Source organism: Polypterus senegalus, chromosome 5, assembly GCF_016835505.1.
Source record: "Polypterus senegalus isolate Bchr_013 chromosome 5, ASM1683550v1, whole genome shotgun sequence".
Lineage (NCBI taxonomy): Eukaryota > Metazoa > Chordata > Cladistia > Polypteriformes > Polypteridae > Polypterus > Polypterus senegalus.
In genome coordinates, this window is record NC_053158.1 from 2664719 (window position 1) to 2686871 (window position 22153).

Below are 22153 nucleotides of genomic sequence, written 5' to 3' on the forward strand. Positions count from 1 at the left end.
GGAAGGCTCTAGGAAGTCTGAATTGGGAAATAAGTCAGTCATCTTCATGTGCCAAAAAAATCACTGAAATCGTGATCCTCCAAAAGAGCTAACACTGCCATTGGCAGTTATGTTGTACAACACACAGAATACCCTTTTTATAGACAAAATAGATAGGCCACACATTAAGGCACTTAACATTAAACATATGCAATAGGTGCAGTTAGCAACGCTGAAGACACCTGGATTGAGAGAACTTGTCAGTTAACTGTAACATAATTAGTTCAAGAACATCAGAATGTGACACATATTTGCACAACAAAACAAGATTTGCTGTTCACTTCATTGTCCTGCCGCTAAAACGCAGGCACTAAAAATTCTTCCCAGGACTTACAGATGGTCAAAATTTATGGTAACGTTAAGCTGAATTTAACACCAAATTTGTGTTTCATAAATCCCGCCTTTTACATAAGAAATGGCTTTCGTAAGTTTCCAAGCAGATAAGGCCCCAGGACTGTAAGATGAAAACAGGGCCATAATAAGAGGCCACCTCTCAAAAAGCTGACAGTGAATTGAAAATGGATTTCATGGGAGGATAATGATCTATAAGGCGGCACGGTGGCGCAGTGGGTAGTGCTGCTGCCTCACAGTTAGGAGACCTGGGTTTGCTTCCCGGGTCCACCCTGCATGGAGTTTGCATGTTCTACCCGTGTCTGCGTGTTTCCTCCCCCAGTCCAAAGACATGCACGTTAGGTGCACTGGCGAGTCTAAATTGTCCCTAGTGTGTGCTTGGGGGATGTGTGTGTGCCCTGCAGTGGGCTGGCACCCTGCCCAGGGTTTGTTTCCTGCCTTGCGCCCTGTGTTGGCTGGGATTGGCTCCAGCAGACCCCCGTGATCCTGTGGTTAGGATATAGCGGGTTGGATAATGATCTATAACACTGAAGCAAATCGGAAACAGGAGGCAACAAAATTCAAAGTATTGAAACGCAAGAGTCAAAGTGCAGGTGTAAATCATACTGAGCTGCCATTACGATCAAGAGAGCCTTCCATCCACGCGTATTTAGAGCTGGGGCTGTCAAACTAGACAAAAATTAGAATATGTATATTCAGATTAAAAATGAAAAATTCTGGATGATAAATATGTTTGTACTGTATTTGCTGTTTATAAGTGTATTATTATTCATATTTTACTTTTGTGCTTGTGATGCACCAGCAAGGCATGACTCATACACAGTTGTTTGAAATTAGAAGGTGACACTTGAAAACACAGCTCTTTACAAAAACAGGAACGTTGGCGGGCACAAAGTGAAGTTTGCATACTAAAAATGCCAACAAAAATGTTAAATGTAAAAAAAAAATGCTGCCGTTGGTCAACAGATTTGAGGTGCAGGACCAGAGCGGGCAATGAATGTATAACAGATAGGAATAAACTCAACTCCATTGTATTTTTGCTGTAATTCTACAACAACAACAACAACAACATTTATTTCTATAGCACATTTTCATACAAAAAGTAGGGTCAAAGTGCTTTACATAATGAAGAATAGAAAAATGAAAGACACAATTATAAAACAAAATAAATCAACATTAATTAACATCGAATAAGAGTGAGGTTCAATGGCCAGGGGGGACAGAAAAAACAAAAAAACTCCAGACGGCTGGAGAAAAAATAAAATCTAGATATAACCCAATGAGCCTATGAACCTATTTGTTATTAATATTTTCACTTTTTGTCACAGGGTGTTTACACAGCATCAAGTGCTTAAGAATCATGCACTGTGATTTAATGTTAAACTTACTGGCCAATTCAGTACTTACTTAGAAATGGCTGATCACCTTTTTATATAACAGGATATCATTTGATAGTTTTCAGCCCATAGAAATATCCCCTGTGTGCAGTGACTGATCATTCAATAGCTATATATGAAAGTCACTATATAATAGACAGACAGACAGACAGATATATTTGGTCCCCAGGGAAAAGATTCTAATAGAAGCTCTTTAAATAAATCCACACATACATACATACAGTTGTGCTTGAAAGTTTGTGAACCCTTTAGAATCTCTATATATAATCTTCATTTGGATCTTGATCTTTGTTTGTCCGCGAATGAATTAGAAGTAGAAGCACTAGATGGCAGTAGAGAGACAGCTAAAACATAGGCATTGCATTAAGAATCTCCTCCAGGCTTATACTACTGAAGACTGCAGTACGCCAGTCACACCTCAAAACACAGACATTCAAACTAAACAAATTGTTGTGCTTTAAATTAACTAAAGAGATCTTCATTTAGATCTTGATCTTTGTCTGTCCGCGAATTCCACGCATGCGTAGACCACCTTCCAGTTTAGTACGTTGTTGTTACTCACGGATGTCAACAATGTGCCGGAATAACTAAAGGGGTGGTGGACAGTGTTACGCTGGTTAGCTCCTGAGGCCTGGTTAGAGAATGAGAGTGCCGAAGATAAAAGGTACGTGCCTACGTAACATATGGATGAAAGAAAGACAGTGGGTACAATGAATGACAACGTAACAGCACGTTCCGGAAATTATTATTGTTACGTTGTAGCCAGCTGCAGTGGGTTGGCACCCTGCCCGGGATTGGTTCCTGCCTTGTGCCCTGTGTTGGCTGGGATTGGCTCTAGTGGACCCCCGTGACCCTGTGTTCGGATTTAGCAGGTTGGAAAATGGATGGATGGACGTTGTAGCCGGCGAGTTACTGTTTGTATGAAAATGTGCTATATAAATAAATGTTGTTGTTGTTGAGTTCTGCACGTCTCACAGTTGTACCGTGGCTTGCTCACATGTCAGTAAAGTGATCCCTATTTATGCTTTAAAGAGCCTGGATACCTGTGTGTCCCTCTTTTATAACCATTGCTCCGTGTATATTGCCTTACTCTTTGGATTGCCACAAAGCAACCTGCGAGATTGGAGAAAGGTTGAGAAGAGATCGTGAGAGGAAACGACAGCGTTGTGAAAACGAGACGGACTGTGAACAGACAGAAGCAGAAATGCTCCTACACCACCACATAATTTCGATTCGGACAGTGATTCCCAGTAGGCCGTTCCTATCGATCCAATATCCAAGGGCTTTCTTTTGTAATTTTGTTTCCCTTATAAAAAATCATAATGCTGTGCGACGAAGGGCCCAGTTCACGACTGGCAGCCGCGTTTAAACAGGTAGCCCTTCACAGACAACTTTAACACGCGCAATGTAGTTGGGCGCACATGGCTAGTTTTCTATATTTCTCATAAATATGACCTCAAACATCATCAGATTTTCACTCAAGTCCTAAAAGTAAATAAAGAGAAACCAGTTAAACAAATGAGACAAAAATATTATACCTGGTCATTTATTTATTTATTAAGGAAAATGATTGAATATTACATATTTGTGAGTGGCTAAAGTATGTGAACCTTTGCTTTCAGTATCTGCTGTGACCCCCCAATAACTCAACTAAACGTTTCCGGTAACTTTAGATCATTCCTGCACACTGGCTTAGAGGAATTTTCTCCCATTCCTCCGTACAGAACAGCTTCAACTCTGGGATGTTGGTGGGTTTCCTCACATGAACTGCTTACTTCAGTTCCTTCCACAACATTTCGATTGGATTAAGGTCAGGACTTTGACTTGGCCATTCCAGAACATTCACTTTATTCTCCTTTAACCATTCTTTGGTAGAACGACTTGTGTGCTTAGGGTCGTTGTCTTGCTGCATGACCCACCTTCTCTTGAGATTCAGTTCATGGACAGATGGCCTGACATTTCCCTTTAGAATTCTCTGATATAATTCAGAATTCATTGTTCCATCAATGAAGGCAAGCCATCCTGGCCCAGATGCAGTAAAACAGGCCCACACCATGATACCACCACCAGCATGTTTCACAAATGGGATAAGGTTCTTATGCTGGAATGCAGTGTTTTCCTTTCTCCAAACATAACACTTTTCATTTAAAACCAAGAAGTTCTATTTTGGTCTCATCCGTCCACAAAACATTCTTCCAATAGCCTTCTGGTTTGTCCACGTGATCTTTAGCAAACTGCAGACAACATTAGCCAATGTGAGAGAGGCCTTCAGTTGCTTAGACGTTACCCTGGGGTCCTTTGTGACCTCGCTGACTATTACACGAGTGCCTTGCTCTTGGAGTGATCTTTGTTGGTCGACCACTCCTGGGGAGGGTCACAATGGTCTTAAATTTCCTCCATTTGTACACAATCTGTCTGACTGTGGATTGGTGGAGTCCAAACTCTTTAGAGATGGTTTTGTAACCTTTTCCAGACTGATGAGCATCAACAATTCTTGTTGTGAGGTCCTCAGAAATCTCTTTTGTTCGTGCCATGATACACTTCCACAAACATGTGTTGTGAAGAGCAGACTTTGATAGATCCTGTTCATTAAATAACACAGGGTGCCCACTCACACCTGATTGGCATCCCATTGATTGAAAACACTGGACTCGAATTTCACCTTCAAACTAACTGCTAATCTGTGAGGTTCACATACTTTTGCCACTCACAAATATGTAATATTCGATCATTTTCCTCAATAAATAAATGACCAAGTATAATATTTTCGTCTCATTTGTTTAACTGGTTTCTGTTTATCTACTTTTAGGACTTGAGTGAAAATCTGATGATGTTTTAGGTCATATTTATGCAGAAATATAGAAAATTCTGTAGCGGGGCTACATAGTAGTAATAGTGTTGTCTGTGTTCGTACCACATGCGTCTTGTTTCCATCGTCCCGTTTACTGTTTGTGTGTGTCAGTGAATGCCATCCCCGTAAAAGTGGACAGATGATGGAAGGAGACCACAGCCCCAAACCTGGAAAACACCGGTTTTCAATCAATCAATTACATTCGTCACAGGACTATAAAAAACAATCAAGAGGGAACGAAGAGTGGAAGGAGACAGGAGGAGAGAGAGAGAGAGAGAAGGAGACTTTCATTATACGACCACGAACCACCTGTACCTGCTGTATTCCACATCGCGCATTTCCATCCAGTTTGTTTTTCATTCCGCAGGACTTACTCCAACACCCTCATCACGAGAGACCCTGGGGTCAGGTCGTCATCCACCACCGCCGAGGATACACGGTGAGGCTGTTCCATTTTGTTCCGGGAATTACAAACACTCCATATATCGGTTAACCAGTCATCTGCATTCAGGACAATTGTTACTCGGACTCAAGTTCACAACCGTTCATTTCCGTGTCTGATGCATTTTTTTTTCGCATTTGTGTTGTTTGTTATATGTTACAAGGGCAAGGGAGGGGTTGTTATATTCATATAGGGATTTGTCACGGTGTTGCTTTGGTGGAGGGATATTTAGAATTTGTTTAGCTATTCTGTTTCATTTAATACAATTTATCAGTTTAAGTTACATATCTGCTTTTCTTTTGTACTTATTTACACTGTCGATTGTGGGGAAAAGTTTAATTTGTTAAAGGTACAGCTTGATTAGATTCAACCTCAGCAATTAATCCAGGTCACAGGTCTTGGAGGTGTAGCTGCCGGCCGGGTAAGGGGTCAGCCGTTACATAAGTGGTGCCCTCTCTGAGGAACGAACTCAGGACCTTCAGATTATGAGACTGAACTTGAAGACATGGTGCAACTTCCAACACATTCCATCTGGGACTTTGCCTATGAATATAGTGCTTTGTGTTTTAAGTGGCGGCTGGCCATGTCCGACGAAGAGGTGGTCCGCTGCATCCTTAATGCCTGTAACCCGCGGCTTGCTGGGTGTCTCAGGGGGGTTGTGGGGTCGGTTGAAGATCTGGCTAGGGTTGGCTCGCAGGTGGAACGGGACTGGGGTAACTCCAAGTCGTACTGGAGTAAAATACAGTCCAGTGCAAAAGAAACCCAGTCCTTAAGACCCCAGCAAGTCAAACCTGGCCGGTCGGAGGCCAATCTCATGATAATGCAGGTCAGTGCGTCCTTCCTGGTCGTCCCAGTGTCGCTGCGGGGGTGGCTGGTGGATGTGGTGGTGGACACTGGAATCCATCATACCCTCATCAGACATAGTATTTGGAGGAAGATTTGCCAACCGTCAGATAAAATGACACCTGCCCCATCTGTCCGATTCTTGTTGGCGGATGGGAGTGAACACAAGGCTTTGGGCAGAGTTTCCCTGAGGTACAGTGTACTGTCCACCACCTGGGAAATGGAGACCTACGTTCTGGATGACCGGCACCTGTCCGTCCCGTTACTCCTTGGGCTGGATTCTTTAACAGCAATGAAGATGACTATTCATCTCTGTCCCAGGGGGTATACAGTGCCAGGGGAAGGGGTATGCGATTTTGTACATAAACCTAAGGAAGACTTAAGTCTGAAGCCAATCAACTTTTACGCAGCAGTGAGGAGGGAAAATCAAACCTCGGCGGCTGCCCCAGTGGAGGAACAACCCAAAGAGGTCAGGCCGGTCCTGAAGAAGTGGTCGGGGGTATGGACAGAGAAACTAGGAGTCACACGGGGGGTTACCCATGTGATTCATACCTCCAATGAAGTTCCTGTGAGACACCGGGCATATCGGGTTTCTCCACTGAAGAAGGATATTATTAAACAACATCTAGACAAAATGCTCGCCGAGGAAATAATTGAACCATCATTCTCCTCCTGGGCGTCCCCTGTAGTCCTAGTGAAGAAAACAGATGACACCTTTCGTTTCTGCATGGACTACAGGGGTGTGAATGCGAAGACAAACCTGGACGCATATCCCATGCCCCTGATTCACAAAATACTCGAGTCACTGCATGGAGCGGCTGTTTTTAGTACATTGGACCTCCGCAGTGGCTATTGGCAGGTGCCGATGGATGAGGGGAGTAAAAAGAAGATGGCCGTAATCACCCCTGAGGGCTTGTTCCAATTTAAAACCATGCCATTTGGCCTAAAGAACGCTGGTGCCACTTTCCAACGGCTCATGGAACAAGTGCTGAGGGGGTTAATCGGGAACATCTGCTTTGTGTACATTGATGATGATATTATTTACTCCCCTTCAATTGAACAGCATCTCCATGACTTGGATACCATCTTTCATCGTCTCCAGCAAGCACACCTCACCCTGAACACAAAAAAGTGTACCTTCATTCAGACCCAAATCCATTTCCTCGGGCATATTGTGTCTGCAGAGGGGGTTGCTGTAGACCCAGAAAAGATTTCAGCCATCCGAGACTACCCCACACCCACAGACTTAAAATCTTTACAGCGTTTCTTGGGATTGGTGGGGTGGTACCATAAATACATCCCTCGGTTGGCGACATAGCGGCTCCCTTAAACCAATTAAGAAAGAAGGATGTCCCGTGGGAATGGACCAAAGAATGCCAGGACGCCTTCGAGGAACTGAAAGAACATCTACAAAAGCCACCCATCCTGGCCCAGCCTGATCCACGGCTCCCTTTTCAAGTACATACGGACGCCAGCAACCTGGGGCTCGGGGCCGTGCTCATCCAAAAAGAACCAGGAAGAGCGTGTCATTGCATTTGCTTCACGAGCGCTGACGGCGCTGAGCTCAATTACTCAACAGCAGAAAAGGAGTGCCTGGCGGTAGAGTGGGCCGTGGAAAAATGGAAACATTTTCTAGAAGGGGTTGATTTTGAAGTGTGCACACACCATCATGCTCTGACCTGGGTGTTTAATCACCCGAAGACATCTTCCCGACTGACCAGGTGGGTGCTGCGCCTCCAGAATTTCGCCTTCAAGGTGACGTACCGGAAGGGCTGTAGCAACATCGTGCCTGACGCTCTGTCTAGGGCATCAGAGTCCTCGGGGATGGTGTGCTTGGCAGAAGCAAAGAAGGTATTTCCATCACTACCTAGTACTCTATATGATCTGGCCCAAGCACAAGCTTCCAGTTTTTTTTGCCAAAATATTCGGAAGGAGCTGGATAAACATAGCACTGACCGGGTACACTTTGTGGACCTCCAGGGAGTTCTTTCTAGATCTGTTCCATCATCCTTGGGGGGCTTGCAACAACAACTTGTGGTCCCTGAGGCGCTCAACCCCAAGTTTTTGAACTTTTTTCACGACAGCCCTTTAGGTGGTCATCTTGGCCGGACGAAAACCCTCTTGAAGATTCTGGGGGTGGCGTGGTGGCCATCGGTCCGGACAGATGTTTGCCGCCACGTGAAGAACTGCCACACGTGTCAACAGCTGAAGAACCCACCTGGTAAACCATCAGGGATGTTGCAATCGACTATCGCAGTTGGACCAGGAGAGACTTTGGGGGTCGATCTGATGGGGCCATTCCCATTGACCAGTTCATGAAAGACTGTCCTGATGGTGGTAGTGGATTATTTCTCTAAGTGGGTGGAGCTATTTGCACTGTCAGATGCCCATGCCAGCAAGGTGAGCTCCACCCTGAAGAATGAGATATTCACCCGCTGGGGGGTCCCGAAGAACATCATCTCAGATAGGGGTCCCCAGTTCACGAGTTCAGTCCTTGATGATCTCTATACAGCCTGGGGAGTGAAGAAAAATCTTACTACAGCATACCATCTCCAGGCCAACATGACTGAACGAGTGAACCGGACCCTGAAGCACATGATTGCCTCCTATGTGGGTGAACGCCATCAGGACTGGGATAAATGGCTCCCCGAGCTCCGGTTTGCCCTGAACACCATGGTGCACGAGGCCACAGGTGAAACGCCTGCTTTGGTAGCACTAGGAAGACAGCTGAAGGGCCCGTTCGACTGACTCTTACCCGGAGCCCCTAGTTCACAAATCACCCTCCACAATAACACTTTAAAATTAGAAGAATTTTGGCAGAGAATCCAACAGAGGTTGGTGGAATCAACGTCCAGACATGCCCGGTTATATAATGCCCGGCGGAAGGAAGCGCACTTCAAGCCGGGAGACTTGGTCTGGACTAGAACCCACCACCTCTCGGATGCCAGCAAGCGGTTCTCCGCCAAGCTTGCGCCTAAATGGTTAGGTCCAGCAGTAAACGTGAGACAAACCGGTCCAGTTAATTTCCAAATTCAAAGGTGTATCGGCACTAACTCCAAGATTGACACTATTCATGTGGCCAATATCAAGCCGTACTTTGGCCCTCCCTTGTCCAAGGTGGGGGTAATGTAGCAGGGCTACATAGTAGTAATAGTGTTGTCTGTGTTCGTACCACATGCGTCTTGTTTCCATCGTCCCGTTTACTGTTTGTGTGTGTCAGTGAATACTGGATTATGGAAGGAGACCACAGCCCCAAACCTGGAAAACACTGGTTTTCAATCAATCAATTACATTCGTCACAGGACTATAAAAAACAATCAAGAGGGAACGAAGAGTGGAAGGAGAAAGAAGGAGAGAGAGAAGAAGACTTTCATTATATGACCACGAACCACCTGTATCTGCTGTATTCCACATCGCGCATTTCCATCCAGTTTGTTTTTCATTCCGCAGGACTTACTCCAACACCCTCATCACGAGAGACCCCGGGGTCAGATCATCATCCACCACCGCCGAGGATACACGGTGAGGCTGTTCCATTTTGTTCCGGGAATTACAAACACTCCATATATCGGTTAACCAGTCATCTGCATTCAGGACAATTGTTACTTGGACTCAAGTTCACGACCGTTCATTTCCGTGTCTCATTCATTTTTTTTTGGTATTTGTGTTGTTTGTTATATGTTACAAGGGCAAGGGAGGGGTTGTTATATTCATATAGGGATTTGTCACGGTGTTGATTTGGTGGAGGGATATTTAGAATTTGTTTAGCTATTCTGTTTCATTTAATACAATTTATCAGTTTAAGTTACATATCTGCTTTTTTTTTGTGCTTATTTACACCGTCGATTGTGGGGAAAAGTTTAATTTGTTAAAGGTACGGCTTGATTAGATTCAACCTCAGCAATTAATCCAGGTCACAGGTCTTGGAGGTGTAGCTGCCGGCCGGGTAAGGGGTCGGCCGTTACAATTCTAAAGGGTTCACAAACTTTCAAGCACATCTGTACATAAATACATACCCACACTATAGTCTGAACGTCACCAAAGTGACTGAAAAATCTAGAAAATTTAAAAAAGAAAGAAAACTTCTGACTTGGCTCTCACAGTGCCAGTGAGGCATTACGCGGACCCCGAGTCACGTTTCTTGAAACATGTCTGCTGAGTAATTTGTTGGCGGAATGTCCTTCATGTTGCTGAGTCAGAGAGAAGATGTGCTGCATTGTTCATGAAGGCGCTTGGTTTTGTCTTCATTCTAACCTCCACTACTAGCTCCAGGGGGTCTAGAATGCATCCCATAACTGAGCCCGCCCTTTTAAGGTAGTGTGGTGTAGTGGCTAAGGCTTTGGAATTCAAACCCTGAGGTTGTGACACTGCACAACCATGAGCAACGCCACTTCATCTGCATGTGCTCCAATTGGAAAATCAAAAAAAAAAATAAGACCAATTGTATCATAAATGTCGTAAGTCACCTTGGATCTCGGCATCAGCCAAATAAGTAAATATAAATATAATTAGCCTATTGATTTGGTGGTCCTCTCTTGAAGTGATGTTACCAGCCCAGCACACCACACTGAACATCACAGAGTTATAGAAGATGTCACTTCCCACATTAAAGGAACTCTGTGCTAAAACAGAGACTCTTCTCTGCTCTTTCTATTATAGATCCTCTGAGACCAGTCCAACATGTCACTGATGTGGGCACCCAAGTATTTGCAGGAGTGGACCACCTTTACATCCATTCCCTGAATTATGACCGGACGTTGAGGCTCTTTGGTGAGGTGAAAGTTAATAAGCAGTTCCTTGGTTTTGCTGATGTTAAGCTGCAGACAATTCTCAAAGTTCTCCCCATGACTCCTCTCATCTGTCTTATCAATACACCCCCATAAGTGCGTAGACATTTGAGAATTGCTGCAAGTGACCTGACCTGCTGTTATATTTCTAGTCTGAGGTGTACAGAGAGAAGAGAAAAGCACACCAGCCTGTTCTTTGTGGTGCTCCAGTGTTGCTCACAAACTCCTTGAGTCTCACAAACTGCGGTCTGCCCGTCAGATAGTCCATCATTTAGGACACCACAGGCTCATCCACCTGCATATCTCTGAGCTGACCTTGGATTGTTGGTTGGTATTGAAGGCGCTGAAGAAACCAAAAAATCTAATCCTCACAGTGCTGTCGGTGCTTGTGGAGCCGATAGGTAATTGCATCCTCCACTCCAGTCTTTGTCTGTTAGGCAAACTCATATAGTCCAAGAGCAGCCTCTCAAAGGTCTTCATGATGTGAGTCGTAAGTGCTGCTGGTCTGCAGTCATTACTTGAAGAGGCGCCTGCCTTCATTGGCACAGGGACAATGCAGGATGTTAACCTCCTTAAGCACTCCAGAAACTGGTCATGGCGATTTGTATGATTGTAGCTACAGTGGTACCTCGGAATACGTCCGCTTTGGAATAAGTCCAACTTGGTATACGTCCTGTTTGGTCACGAAAAATTTTGCTTGGTATACGAACTTTGTTTGGAATATGACTCGCGTGCTAGAACACCGCGCGCTACCCTTGTTTACCTCTCTTGAGACAAAGCCACGACTGCCTACGAGCGTCAGTACGCCAGTGGCTAGCATTCAGTGAACAACACGCTCTATAACTCTCTGTGAATTTTCACGTGATTTTGTGTTTTTTTTGTGTAAATTTGAATTGATTGTTGAAAAGTATGACGGTGGCATGCGTATCCGGGACTTGGCTGCTGCATACCGTATGCCGAGAACGACGGTATCTACAATTGTGAAAAACAAAGACGCTATAAGTATAGTGAGGTTACATTTTCATTTATTTCATCTAATTGCTTTTGTATTTATGTATTTTAGTATTAAGCAGTGTTCAAATTAAAAAATGAAAAACTGTGATTATCTTGAAAACCGGATGTTTTTTTTTTTCGAAAAAATGGAAAGAGACAAAAAATGCTTAGAATGTGGTGCTTTACCATAATATAATGTGAAATTATCATATTTTTACTAATTTTGGGGAACTGTTTCAGGCAAAGTACCACATCCAGTTAGCGGAAATTGCTCAAAAGTTGACAGAAATCTACGACACTTGTATGCAAAATTTGGTTGACCGAAGTAGTGAGAAGTCAAGCAAAATGACACCTTGAACTAAAAAGATTACAGTATGAAAGCTTTTGAGGCGACTCAGGTCCCTTCTTCAGACAAGATGTAATACAGAAGGGGCCTGAGTTGCCTCAAAAGCTTTCATACTGTAATGTTTTTAGTTAGCCAATAAAATGTGTTGTTTTGCTTGACTTCTCACTACATGAAGGTGGCATGCGTATCCAGGACTTGGCTGCTAAATACCGTATGCTGAGAACGACGGTATCTACGATTGTGAAAAACAAAGACGTTATTAAAAAGTAAAGTGAGGTTACATTGTCATTTATTTCATCTACAGTAATTGCTTTTGTATTTATGTATTTTAGTATTAAGCAGTGTTTAAATAATTTTATATAACCCCATCAATGTATAATATGCCAATAACAATATGATTTTTTTCCATGGGAACGGATTAATCATTTTCCCTTTATTTCTTATGGGAAATATTTGTTTGATATACGTCCTGTTTGGTATAAGTGAAAGGGTCTGGAACGGATTAAGGACGTATACCGAGGTACCACTGTATTTTAATATACATAGAACTTTTCATTCTAAAATTTCCAAATAACCAATATCTTCCTTAGAAGTCTCTGTAAGCGCAGAGAGATTATCACCTTCTTTACAGAAGAAAACATCATAAAAAGTTCATTCAGGGTTTTCGCCCTTTCACTGCCTATTTTTTAGGTTTCACTTACAGCTGCTCCTTGACCGTTCTTTTACTGCTAAAACACTTGTAAGTAGCGTACCATACTCTATTCATACTTCTATGTATTCATTTAGTTGAAGTAAACAAGGTAGTCATTTTCAAGTATAGACTTAGTCTTACCTTCTCAACAGACATGCTTCTCGTCTCTTTGGAATGAGAAGCGTCTACGTAAAACCCGGCTCCAGAAACAATGTTCACTCCAGTCTCCTGTGACAGCTTCTTGAGGGTCTTCACATCCCGATCGATGCCGGTGGTTGTATTCTCTACAATTGTTCCACCGCCTGCTTTTTTGAAGTGAAGTAGTTCTTCCTTTACTGCCTCTGTCTCCTGGTTTAAATGGAGGTTGTCCTTGCAGCTATAGGGGTTTAGCTGTACCCAAAATCGGTTTTTCATCTCAATGGGCTGGTGAATTAGAGCCTCTTGATCTGGTGGAGGTGGGTGGTAGCACATGTCAAAAGTCATCGTCAGATGCTCATGGGTTAGTGTTCTTCCAAGCAGAATGGGATTGATCGGGCCAAGCACCGTCTGGACTTTCCCACTCAAAGCAGACATCTTTTACGTCTTATTTAGATTTGGATCTGCAGCTCTGAAAAAACAATAATGACAAACATGTTAGGCTAACATGAGTGAATACATGTTGCAAAATATAAGAAAGGTGACAAACAAGAGTAGACCAGGCAGCCCCAATAATTCACTTGGTTGATATCTTAAAGGTAGCAAGATATTCAGTGTAATAACGTGACTGGTTTAACATGTGATTTTTGTCTGTCGAAGGGGTATGGCTTTTGCAGACAGAAAGAAGAAATGGCAAAATAAAACAGAAATGGGTTAGAATGGAGAAATGGAGATCAAGCACGGGAAGAGAGACCATTAGTAAGCAGGCTGAATAAATGAGTGACGTTAGAGAGTCTACTCCATGATCACATAATTGCAAGGTGGCTCCAAAATCCGTACTAACCCCTACTTTCTCTTCTGTTCTTTTTCTGGTTTTCTGTGGTGTTGATCTGGACCACCTCCACCTGATCAAAGCACCGTGATGTCCTTACATTGATGGATTAAAGGCCAGAAGTCCACATGACTGTCATCATCAAGTTCTTCCATGAGAACCCTGAATACGAGGACTGATTGAGGTCATTGATGCTAGGTAGAATGCCTAGAGGGGGCCGGGTGGTCTTGTGGCCTGGAACTCCTGCAGATTTTATTTTTTTCTCCAGCCGTCTGGAGTTTTTTTTTGTTTTTTCTGTCCTCCCTGGCCATCGGACCTTACTTTTATTCTATATTAATTAGTGTATTAATTAATTATTTTGTCTTTTTTTCTCTTTCTTCATCATGTAAAGCACTTTGAGCTACACTGTCTGTATGAAAATGGGCTATAGAAATAAATGCTGTTGTTGTTAATTTAGGATTGAGAAGAACTTATCTGAACCTTCATGGGCAGAGTAGTCGGCCAATGGAACTGCCACGTCCCAATCTGTTCAGTCAGTGTCCAAGACGTCCTACTTTAGGGGTGCAGTTTAATGGTGGGGACTTGTAAAAAGGCCTGTTCTGCTGTGTGGCAGCATGACCACCTAGAGGGGCTTGACTGTGTACAAGAGCAGGTAGTTCAGATACATCTCCGCTGGCCTGGGGTCTCAGTTAGAAATAAGCCTGCGTAAGCCATGTCTTACGCAAAAGTTGGGAGTTATAAAACACAAACTTGCAATGAAAACTGGCTCAACACTGAGGCAAATTTTCATCATTCCTAAGTCCTACACAGATTTTCTTGGCGACAGGACAATGAATTGGATTGGTTGCCTGTATGGCTGACATCAAACATTGGTTGTCTGAAAACTTTCTCAGAGTAAATAGTGATAAAACTGAGGCTATAATTGTTGCATTTCCAGGCACTTCAAAGAAAATAGACAATTCCTCAGTAATAATCCCTGGCTTAATTACAGTACATCCTTGTCCGCATAGGTTAGAATTGTTCACCCTACACTCTCTTTTGATACTCATCTTCTTATATAATTCGCTACCGTGGCTGCCCGTTTGTCTGTCCAGGATTTTAAATCGCCTGTAGCTCGCAAACCGTTTGAACTGTTGACCTGAAATTTGGTACACAAATACTATGTGATGTCTACTATCCACTTTCAGAGTGATGATTGACCTCCAAGGTTATTCCTCTTTGTACTTTTATTTTATTTTATTGTAGAATCAACTCTCAGCAGCGGCCAGCAGGGCAGCTGTGTGGCGCATGTGTACGGATACCATTCTCATTCCCTACCACCTTCGCCGTCACTTCCCCTATCTCTTCATATCTTAAATCATTCTCGAGGCAGATTGAGGACTTAAGTGCCAACTCCAGCAAAAATTTAAGGAAAACATACTAAGTAACAGCAACACAAACACTGACTTCATCAGTTTTAACGCGAAAAGATGCCGACGGAAGATGAGAAGAAGCGGGCCGCTAGGGTGGAGGAAAGAAGAGCTGTTTAGGAAGGAACAAGCGCATTAACCTCTGAGCAAACGAATGCTAAACCTATAGAGAAAGGATGAAAACTAGTGTAGCACCCTCCTAGTTGGGTATAATAGTAAACTCAGAAGTGTTTACTTGATGCTAAGTGCGCGCGCGGCTTTCAGCGCCGCAGGAGAGTGGGAAGGGAACTCGCGCGCCAAGAGGTTCACGCCTCACCTGCCGAAGAGGTAAATGCGGCTGCGCAGTCGAGAGCTCTCCCCTTTTTTAAGCGATACAGAGCTCGGTAATAAGGACTTTTTGGAGGACCGCAACAGTCGCATTCCACAGAGGCACAGCTGGCACGCAAACGTCTGACATAATTTATCCCATAAGGAGAAAATGCAAATAAGCAGTGTCAGAAATATCACAGGAGGCAACAACGCAAATAAACAAACGCAAATAAATCCCGCAGCATCAAGACGAAGCTGCTGGCGTCATCTCAGACGGAGCTGTGAGATTCCTGTTAACCACGGGGGAAATTGAGAAGTGTGGGGAAAAGTTCTGGAAGGACACCTTGAGTACACGTGAAGTTATGTACTGCATATGAGCTGCAACTAAGCGCGCCGACGATTTTTTTTATAGATATATATATACCTATATATTTATTGTTGATTTCTATGTGTGAACCTTACTTGTGTTGTAACTCAGACAAATTTAGTTAAGTTGAACTGTGATAATATCCCATAAGCAGTGTGTTTAAATAAATGTGTTTTATGTTTTTTTTTTTTTGTTTGTTTTTTTGTTTTCTATCCATGATTGTGTGAAGTGCTTACATGGTGGTTGCATTCAAATAATTAATAAAAAGGGGTGAGTGTTCATTACTTTGAAACAGTGTAACAATTATAAATAATAATTGTTTTCATGGGACCCATTGGCTATTAAAATTTATTGGGAGGTGTTTAATGTAGATCCCACCAGTGACATTTCATCCTATGTCATAGGTAACGTGCCAGTTTTTTTGGTGGGAGGGCTACACTAGGAATGCTTAAGTCAAGTGTATAATGTGCAGTGTGCCGTTACTGGCTACCAAAAATAATACCAAGGTTGCCTTTTTCCACCTTAAGCAAATTTCCAGGCTGTGTCCATTGCTCACTGATACTGCAACTGAGACACTTATTCAATGCTTTTGCCACCCCGAGACTTGACTATTGTTAAGTGTAGTGCTGTTTGGTATCCCTGCTCAGAGTCTAAATAAATTATTATATGTACAGAATTCAGCAGCAGAGTGGTTGCCCACTTAAAACCCCGGGCATATTACGCCTACACTTCTAAAACTGCATTGGCTACCTCTTCCCTTCTATATTCAATATAAACTTCTCCTTTGAGTTTTTAAGGCTCTTCATGGTCTAACCCCACCTCACTTGTCTTCTTTAATTTGTCCTTGTACTCCATTATGTTTACTTTGTTCTTCTGACTCCTTACGATTAACCATTCCATTATGCAGACTATTTTGGCTATGGAATGCCCTGCCTTTGGAGCTCCATACATGTACCTGTCCCGACTCTCAGCTATTGGTATCTCTGGTCCCGCTCTTTCTTGGTTCACATCATACCTCAGTGATCGCCAGTAATACGTTTTCATTAGGGAATCCTAATCTGCCACTACTTCATTAACACAGGGTCTCCCTCATGGGTCAGTTCTTGGTCCAATCTTCTTTAACATCTCTATTCTCCGATTAGGGGAGATTATCCGTCGGTATGGTCTGAGCTTCCACTGCTATGCCGATGACACACAACTTTATGTAAGCGTGGATGGAACTGCATCATCTTCACCTGTTGCACTGACTGACTGCATTCAGGATAATTTTTGCAACTCAATCCTGATAAAACAGAGATCTTATTAGTTGGCACCAAATCTGTCCTCTCTACCCTTTGTGGGCTAAAAATTGACATCGATGGGATCCTGGTTCAACCCTCAGCATCAGTCCATAATTTGGGTGTCACCTTTGATCGGCTACTTACTTTTCAATCACACATCAGCTCAATAGTACAAACGGCCTTTTTTCATCTTCGCAACACTGCTCATCAGCATTCTTTCCTCAGTGTGAAAGATACTGAGTCACTCATTCACGCTTTCATCACTACCCGTCTGGACTATTGCAATGCTTTGTTTTATGGCCACCTGACTAAATATATATCAACAGATTACAATATGTTCAGAATTCTGCTGCTCGTTTACTTACACACACTAAAAAATCTGCTCACATCACTCCTGTCCTCTGTGAATTACACTGGTTACCGGTTTCTTCAAGAATCAAATATAAAATTATCCTTCTCACTTTTAAGGCCCTTCATGGTTTAGCCCCTCGTTATCTGTCTGAGCTCCTGCTTCCTTACACTCCTGCCCGTGCATTACGATCATCGGACGCTAAGTTACTCACTGTACCTAAATACAGGTTAATAACTATGGGTGGCAGAGCTTTCAGAGTGATAGCCCCTAAAACTTGGAATTCTCTCCCTCTCAGCCTTCGCATGGAAACGTCTACTATTAATTTCAAACATCAGTTAAAAACACATCTCTTCAATGAGTAATATTCTTCATGTATGTAATTTCTACTGTCTTCTATTGAATTGTAAAGTGTCCTTGAGTGTATGAAAGGAGCTACATAAATAAAACTTATTATTACCTCATTTTCTGTTTTTAAATCTAGACTTAAACTTATCATTTTAATATTGCCTTTTGTTGTTCTTATTCATTTTGTTTGTATTTTATATGTATGTATTGGTGTACAGTGACCTTGGATACCTTGAAAGGTGCTTTTAAATAAAATGTATTATTATTATTATTATTATTATTATTATTATTATTATTATTATTATTATTATTATTACTAAGTAAACAGAAAATCTTCTTTCATTACGCATTTCAATGATGTGTCAGTCACATTCCGGTGTTCTTGAACTGAATATATCACAGCTGCCTAACATGTTCTCTTAATACAGCAGTCTTCAGTATTGGTAGTAATGCCTATTGCAAATGCTTAATGTTGACTGCTTTATTGTGCAGCCCATCTATTTTATCTATAAAAATCAGGAGTGCTCTCCCCTCAACTTTTCTTGTATACTCAGATATGGGGATGGATATTTGAGGAGTAAACCGCAACACAATAATTATATTTTTATATTAATAAAGAATCATCAATCTATAACTAATAAAAGGCAAAGCCCTCACTCACTCACTCACTCACTCATCACTAACTCTTCAACTTCCCATGTAGGTAGAAGGCTGAAATTTGGCAGGCTTATTCCTTACAGCTTAATTACAAAAGTTAAGCAGGTTTGATTTCGAAATTCTACACATAACGGTCATAACGGTTCATAACATCCGCCATGTTGAACTTTCTTATTTATGGCCCCATCTTCACGAAATTTGGTAGGCGGCTTCCCGCGCTAACCGAAACCAATGTATGTACTTATTTCGATGGTATGACGCCACTGTCGGCCGCCATATTGAACTTTCCAACGCGTCACTAATTCTCCAACTTCCCATGTAGGTAGAAGGCGGACCCCATCTTCATGAAATTTGGTAGGTGGCTTCCCTGCACTAACCAAAACCTAATTCTCCAACTTCCCGTAGGTAGAAGGCTGAAATTTGGAAGGCCCATTCCTTACAGCTTACTTACTTATTTCAATGGTATGATGCCACTGTCGGCATGCGCCATATTGAAGTTTCCAATGTCACTAATTCTCCAACTTCCCGTGTAGGTAGAAGGCTGAAATTTGGCAGGCTCATTCCTTACAGCTTACTTACAAAAGTTAAGCAGGTTTCATTTCGAAATTCTACGCGTAATGGTCATAACGGTTGACAACGCCCGCCATGTTGAACTTTCTTATTTATGGCCCCATCTTCACGAAATTTGGTAGGCGGCTTCCTGCACTAACTGAAACCAATGTGCGTACTTATTTCGGTGGTATGATGCCATGCCATATTGAACTTTTAAACAGTCTTTGTTACTTATGGGCCCATCTTCAAGAAATTTGGTACGCGGGTTCCCAACGCTAACTGAATCCTACTTACATACATATATACGTCCATAGCCTGCAGCTCGGTCACGTGGTGAGGTGGAGGTCCCCATCCCAACACCTCCCACGCTGTTGGCTGCCTGCCTATATAAGGCCGTCTGTCGCCCAGTCTCTACATTCCCTTCCTTGCTTTGCCACGGATTCAACTCCCCTGCTGATAACTACAGCCTTTTAATTTAATCCACGGCTTCTCCGCTGTTTTATTGTTCATTTATTATGATTATAGTTATTGTGTAGGTATTTTAGACTTACTTTACATTGTTCAGGTACCCATTTCCTTTATCATTCCAGCTGTACCCCCATTAACATGTCTATCGAGGTGATCACCATCGATCAAAGAACTGTCACTTACCGAGTGGTTTCCATGCCCGAGATGGCACCTGCCTTTTCCATTCTCTTTGTTACATATTGCACGGCCATATCAGGCTCACTCTTGATATCCGGAGGAACATTGTGTCTTATGTATTGAATGACTGGGACAGGTTCAAGGTGTGGACTGATGACGGTACAGGAGATAATTATACTACACAGGAGCACTAGAAGAGTGAAATGCTTAAGCCCTTCACCTATGGTTCTGCATGTGAGTTGATGGCTGCCGCTGAATTGTTCGGTTGTTGCTTTCAAGTGTACCGAAATGGCCAAATATTTTACACCTTTCGACAACCGCCAATGTCTCTTAAACATCTTAGATTCACAGGTGACGATTTCAGTAGTGGACACTTTGATGTTTATGAATGTTTAAACTCTCAAAAGCTGGATGTGAAGTTATCGATGAAACCGGTTGTATGCTTACAACGCTTGACAGATGCCGAATGTCACTTCAACACAAGTCCTACAAATACTGTTGTAATTGAAACAAACCATGAAACTCAAACCGATTATGACAGCAGCAATCCAAGCTGTGAGATTTGAAACAAGATTACTGTTCACATGGCCAACTGTACGTTACATGCTCAAGAGTAAGCTCAGAGCACAGCTTGGTCATATTACAACCGGAGGGCCGAACTCACAATGTGGTATACAAAGAGATCCTTAACAAATAATTATTGGTATATTTTCAATCAGTTTAAAAGGTTTAATTTTCTTCTTAATAAAATTTTAAGGCAGTACTTAGCCACTGTGAAGCGAGTATTTTGCTAGTAACAAATAAAACAAATTAATAATATATTAAGTTTATTATTAAGTTGAATAAATCAGACTCTGCAGCTGCATGAATAAAAAATTTGCCACGATAAATTTTATTTCGCCGAACAATTCAGGTAAATTACCTTTTTCAGTAAGCAGAAATGGGTCAAAAATTGCAAGAGACTTCATAAATATGTATAATGTAATACTTCTACTTGTAAAGCAAAACATTCTCAAATATGTAAGTGCAGTGGTACCTCGATATACCTCCACTTTGGAATAAGTCCAACTTGGTATACGTCCTGTTTGGACACGGAAAAATTTTGCTTGGTATATGACGCTTATTTGGAATACGACTCGCGTGCTAGAACACCGTCGCGCTACCCTTGTTTACCTCTCTCGAGACAAAGCCACGACTGCCCACGAAAGTGTCAGTGCGCCAGTTGCTAGCATTCAGTGAACAACCCGTGCTATAACTCTCTGTGAATTTTCATGTGATTTTGTGTTTTTTTGCGTAAATTTGAATTGATTGTTGAAAAGTATGAAGGTGGCATGCGTATCCAGGACAAGGCTGCTGCATACCGTATGCTGAGAACGAAAGTAAAGAGAGGTTAAATTTTCATTTATTTTATCTTATTGCTTTTGTATTTATGTATTTTAGTATTAAGGAGTAATTAAATTATTTTATACAACCCCATCAATGTATAATATGCCAATAACAATAGGATTTTTTTTCATGGGAACAGATTAATCATTTTCCCTTTATTTCTTATGGGAAAAATTTGTTTGGTATACGTCCTGTTTGGTATAAGTCAAAGGATCTGGAACGGATTAAGGACATATACTGAGGTACCACTGTATTGCCATTTGAACGTCAAACGAAAAATTGTGATTATCTTGAAAACCGGTCGTTTTTTCGAAAAATTGGAAAGACACAAAAAATGCTTAGAATGTGGTGCTTTACCATAATATAATGTGAAATTATCATATTTTTACTAATTTTGGGGAAATGTTTCAGGCAAAGTACCACATCCAGTTAGCGGAAATAGCTCAAAAGTTGACAGAAATCTATGTTTTGTACCTGATACTTGTATGCAAAATTTGGTTGACCGAAGTAGTGAGAAGTCAAGCAAAATGACACCTTGAACTAAAATGATTACAGTATGAAAGCTTTTGAGGCAACTGTGGAAAAATAATAAACAGTTTGATCAAATCTGGTGTATGTGACAAAAGCCATGCAGACCCTGTCTTGTCCATAGTGCACATGACAAGTGCAACTTCTTGTTTCTCCTAACGAACAAAAAACCACAAGTGACCAACTGATGAACTAAAACCACAAGTGACCAACTGATGAACTTAAAGGATGTGGTAAATGCTGATCCAAGCAAAATGTTGTAAGATGTAACGGTTTGAAATTCTTGTGCAACTAAAGTCATAAGACAAAGGCCCTATAAAGATTTGGGACACCGACCCTCGAGGCAGATGAAGGGCAGGTGTCCTAGGACTGTGCTTCTCTGTCATCTTACCCTTGCCTGGTGTGTATTAATTAAAAGATTTTTACTAACTTTAATTATATCTCTCTGTCTTCAGTCACAAGAAACGACACTATAGAAAAAGTGTCAACAGTTTTCTGGCGCCCAACGTGGGGCAGGAGACGGCCGGCTGACTCCTCGAGCGGGAAGACCTCAGCGATCTGTCTTCTTGAAGCAGACTGCCGCTACTGTGTACACCGGCAGCAGAGTAAGCAGCTC

The 22153-nt window shown here is 42.2% G+C and overlaps 1 protein-coding gene across 1 annotated transcript in view; it reads right to left on the reverse strand.

Moving 5' to 3' along the window:
* The window catches only part of pter (phosphotriesterase related), a 125794-nt gene that overhangs the window by 38907 nt on the left and 64734 nt on the right, over positions 1-22153 (reverse strand). The window contains 1 exon segment of the mRNA XM_039754278.1: positions 12882-13347. Within this exon segment, the coding sequence (XP_039610212.1) occupies positions 12882-13313 (432 nt within the window). The 5' untranslated portion in view covers positions 13314-13347.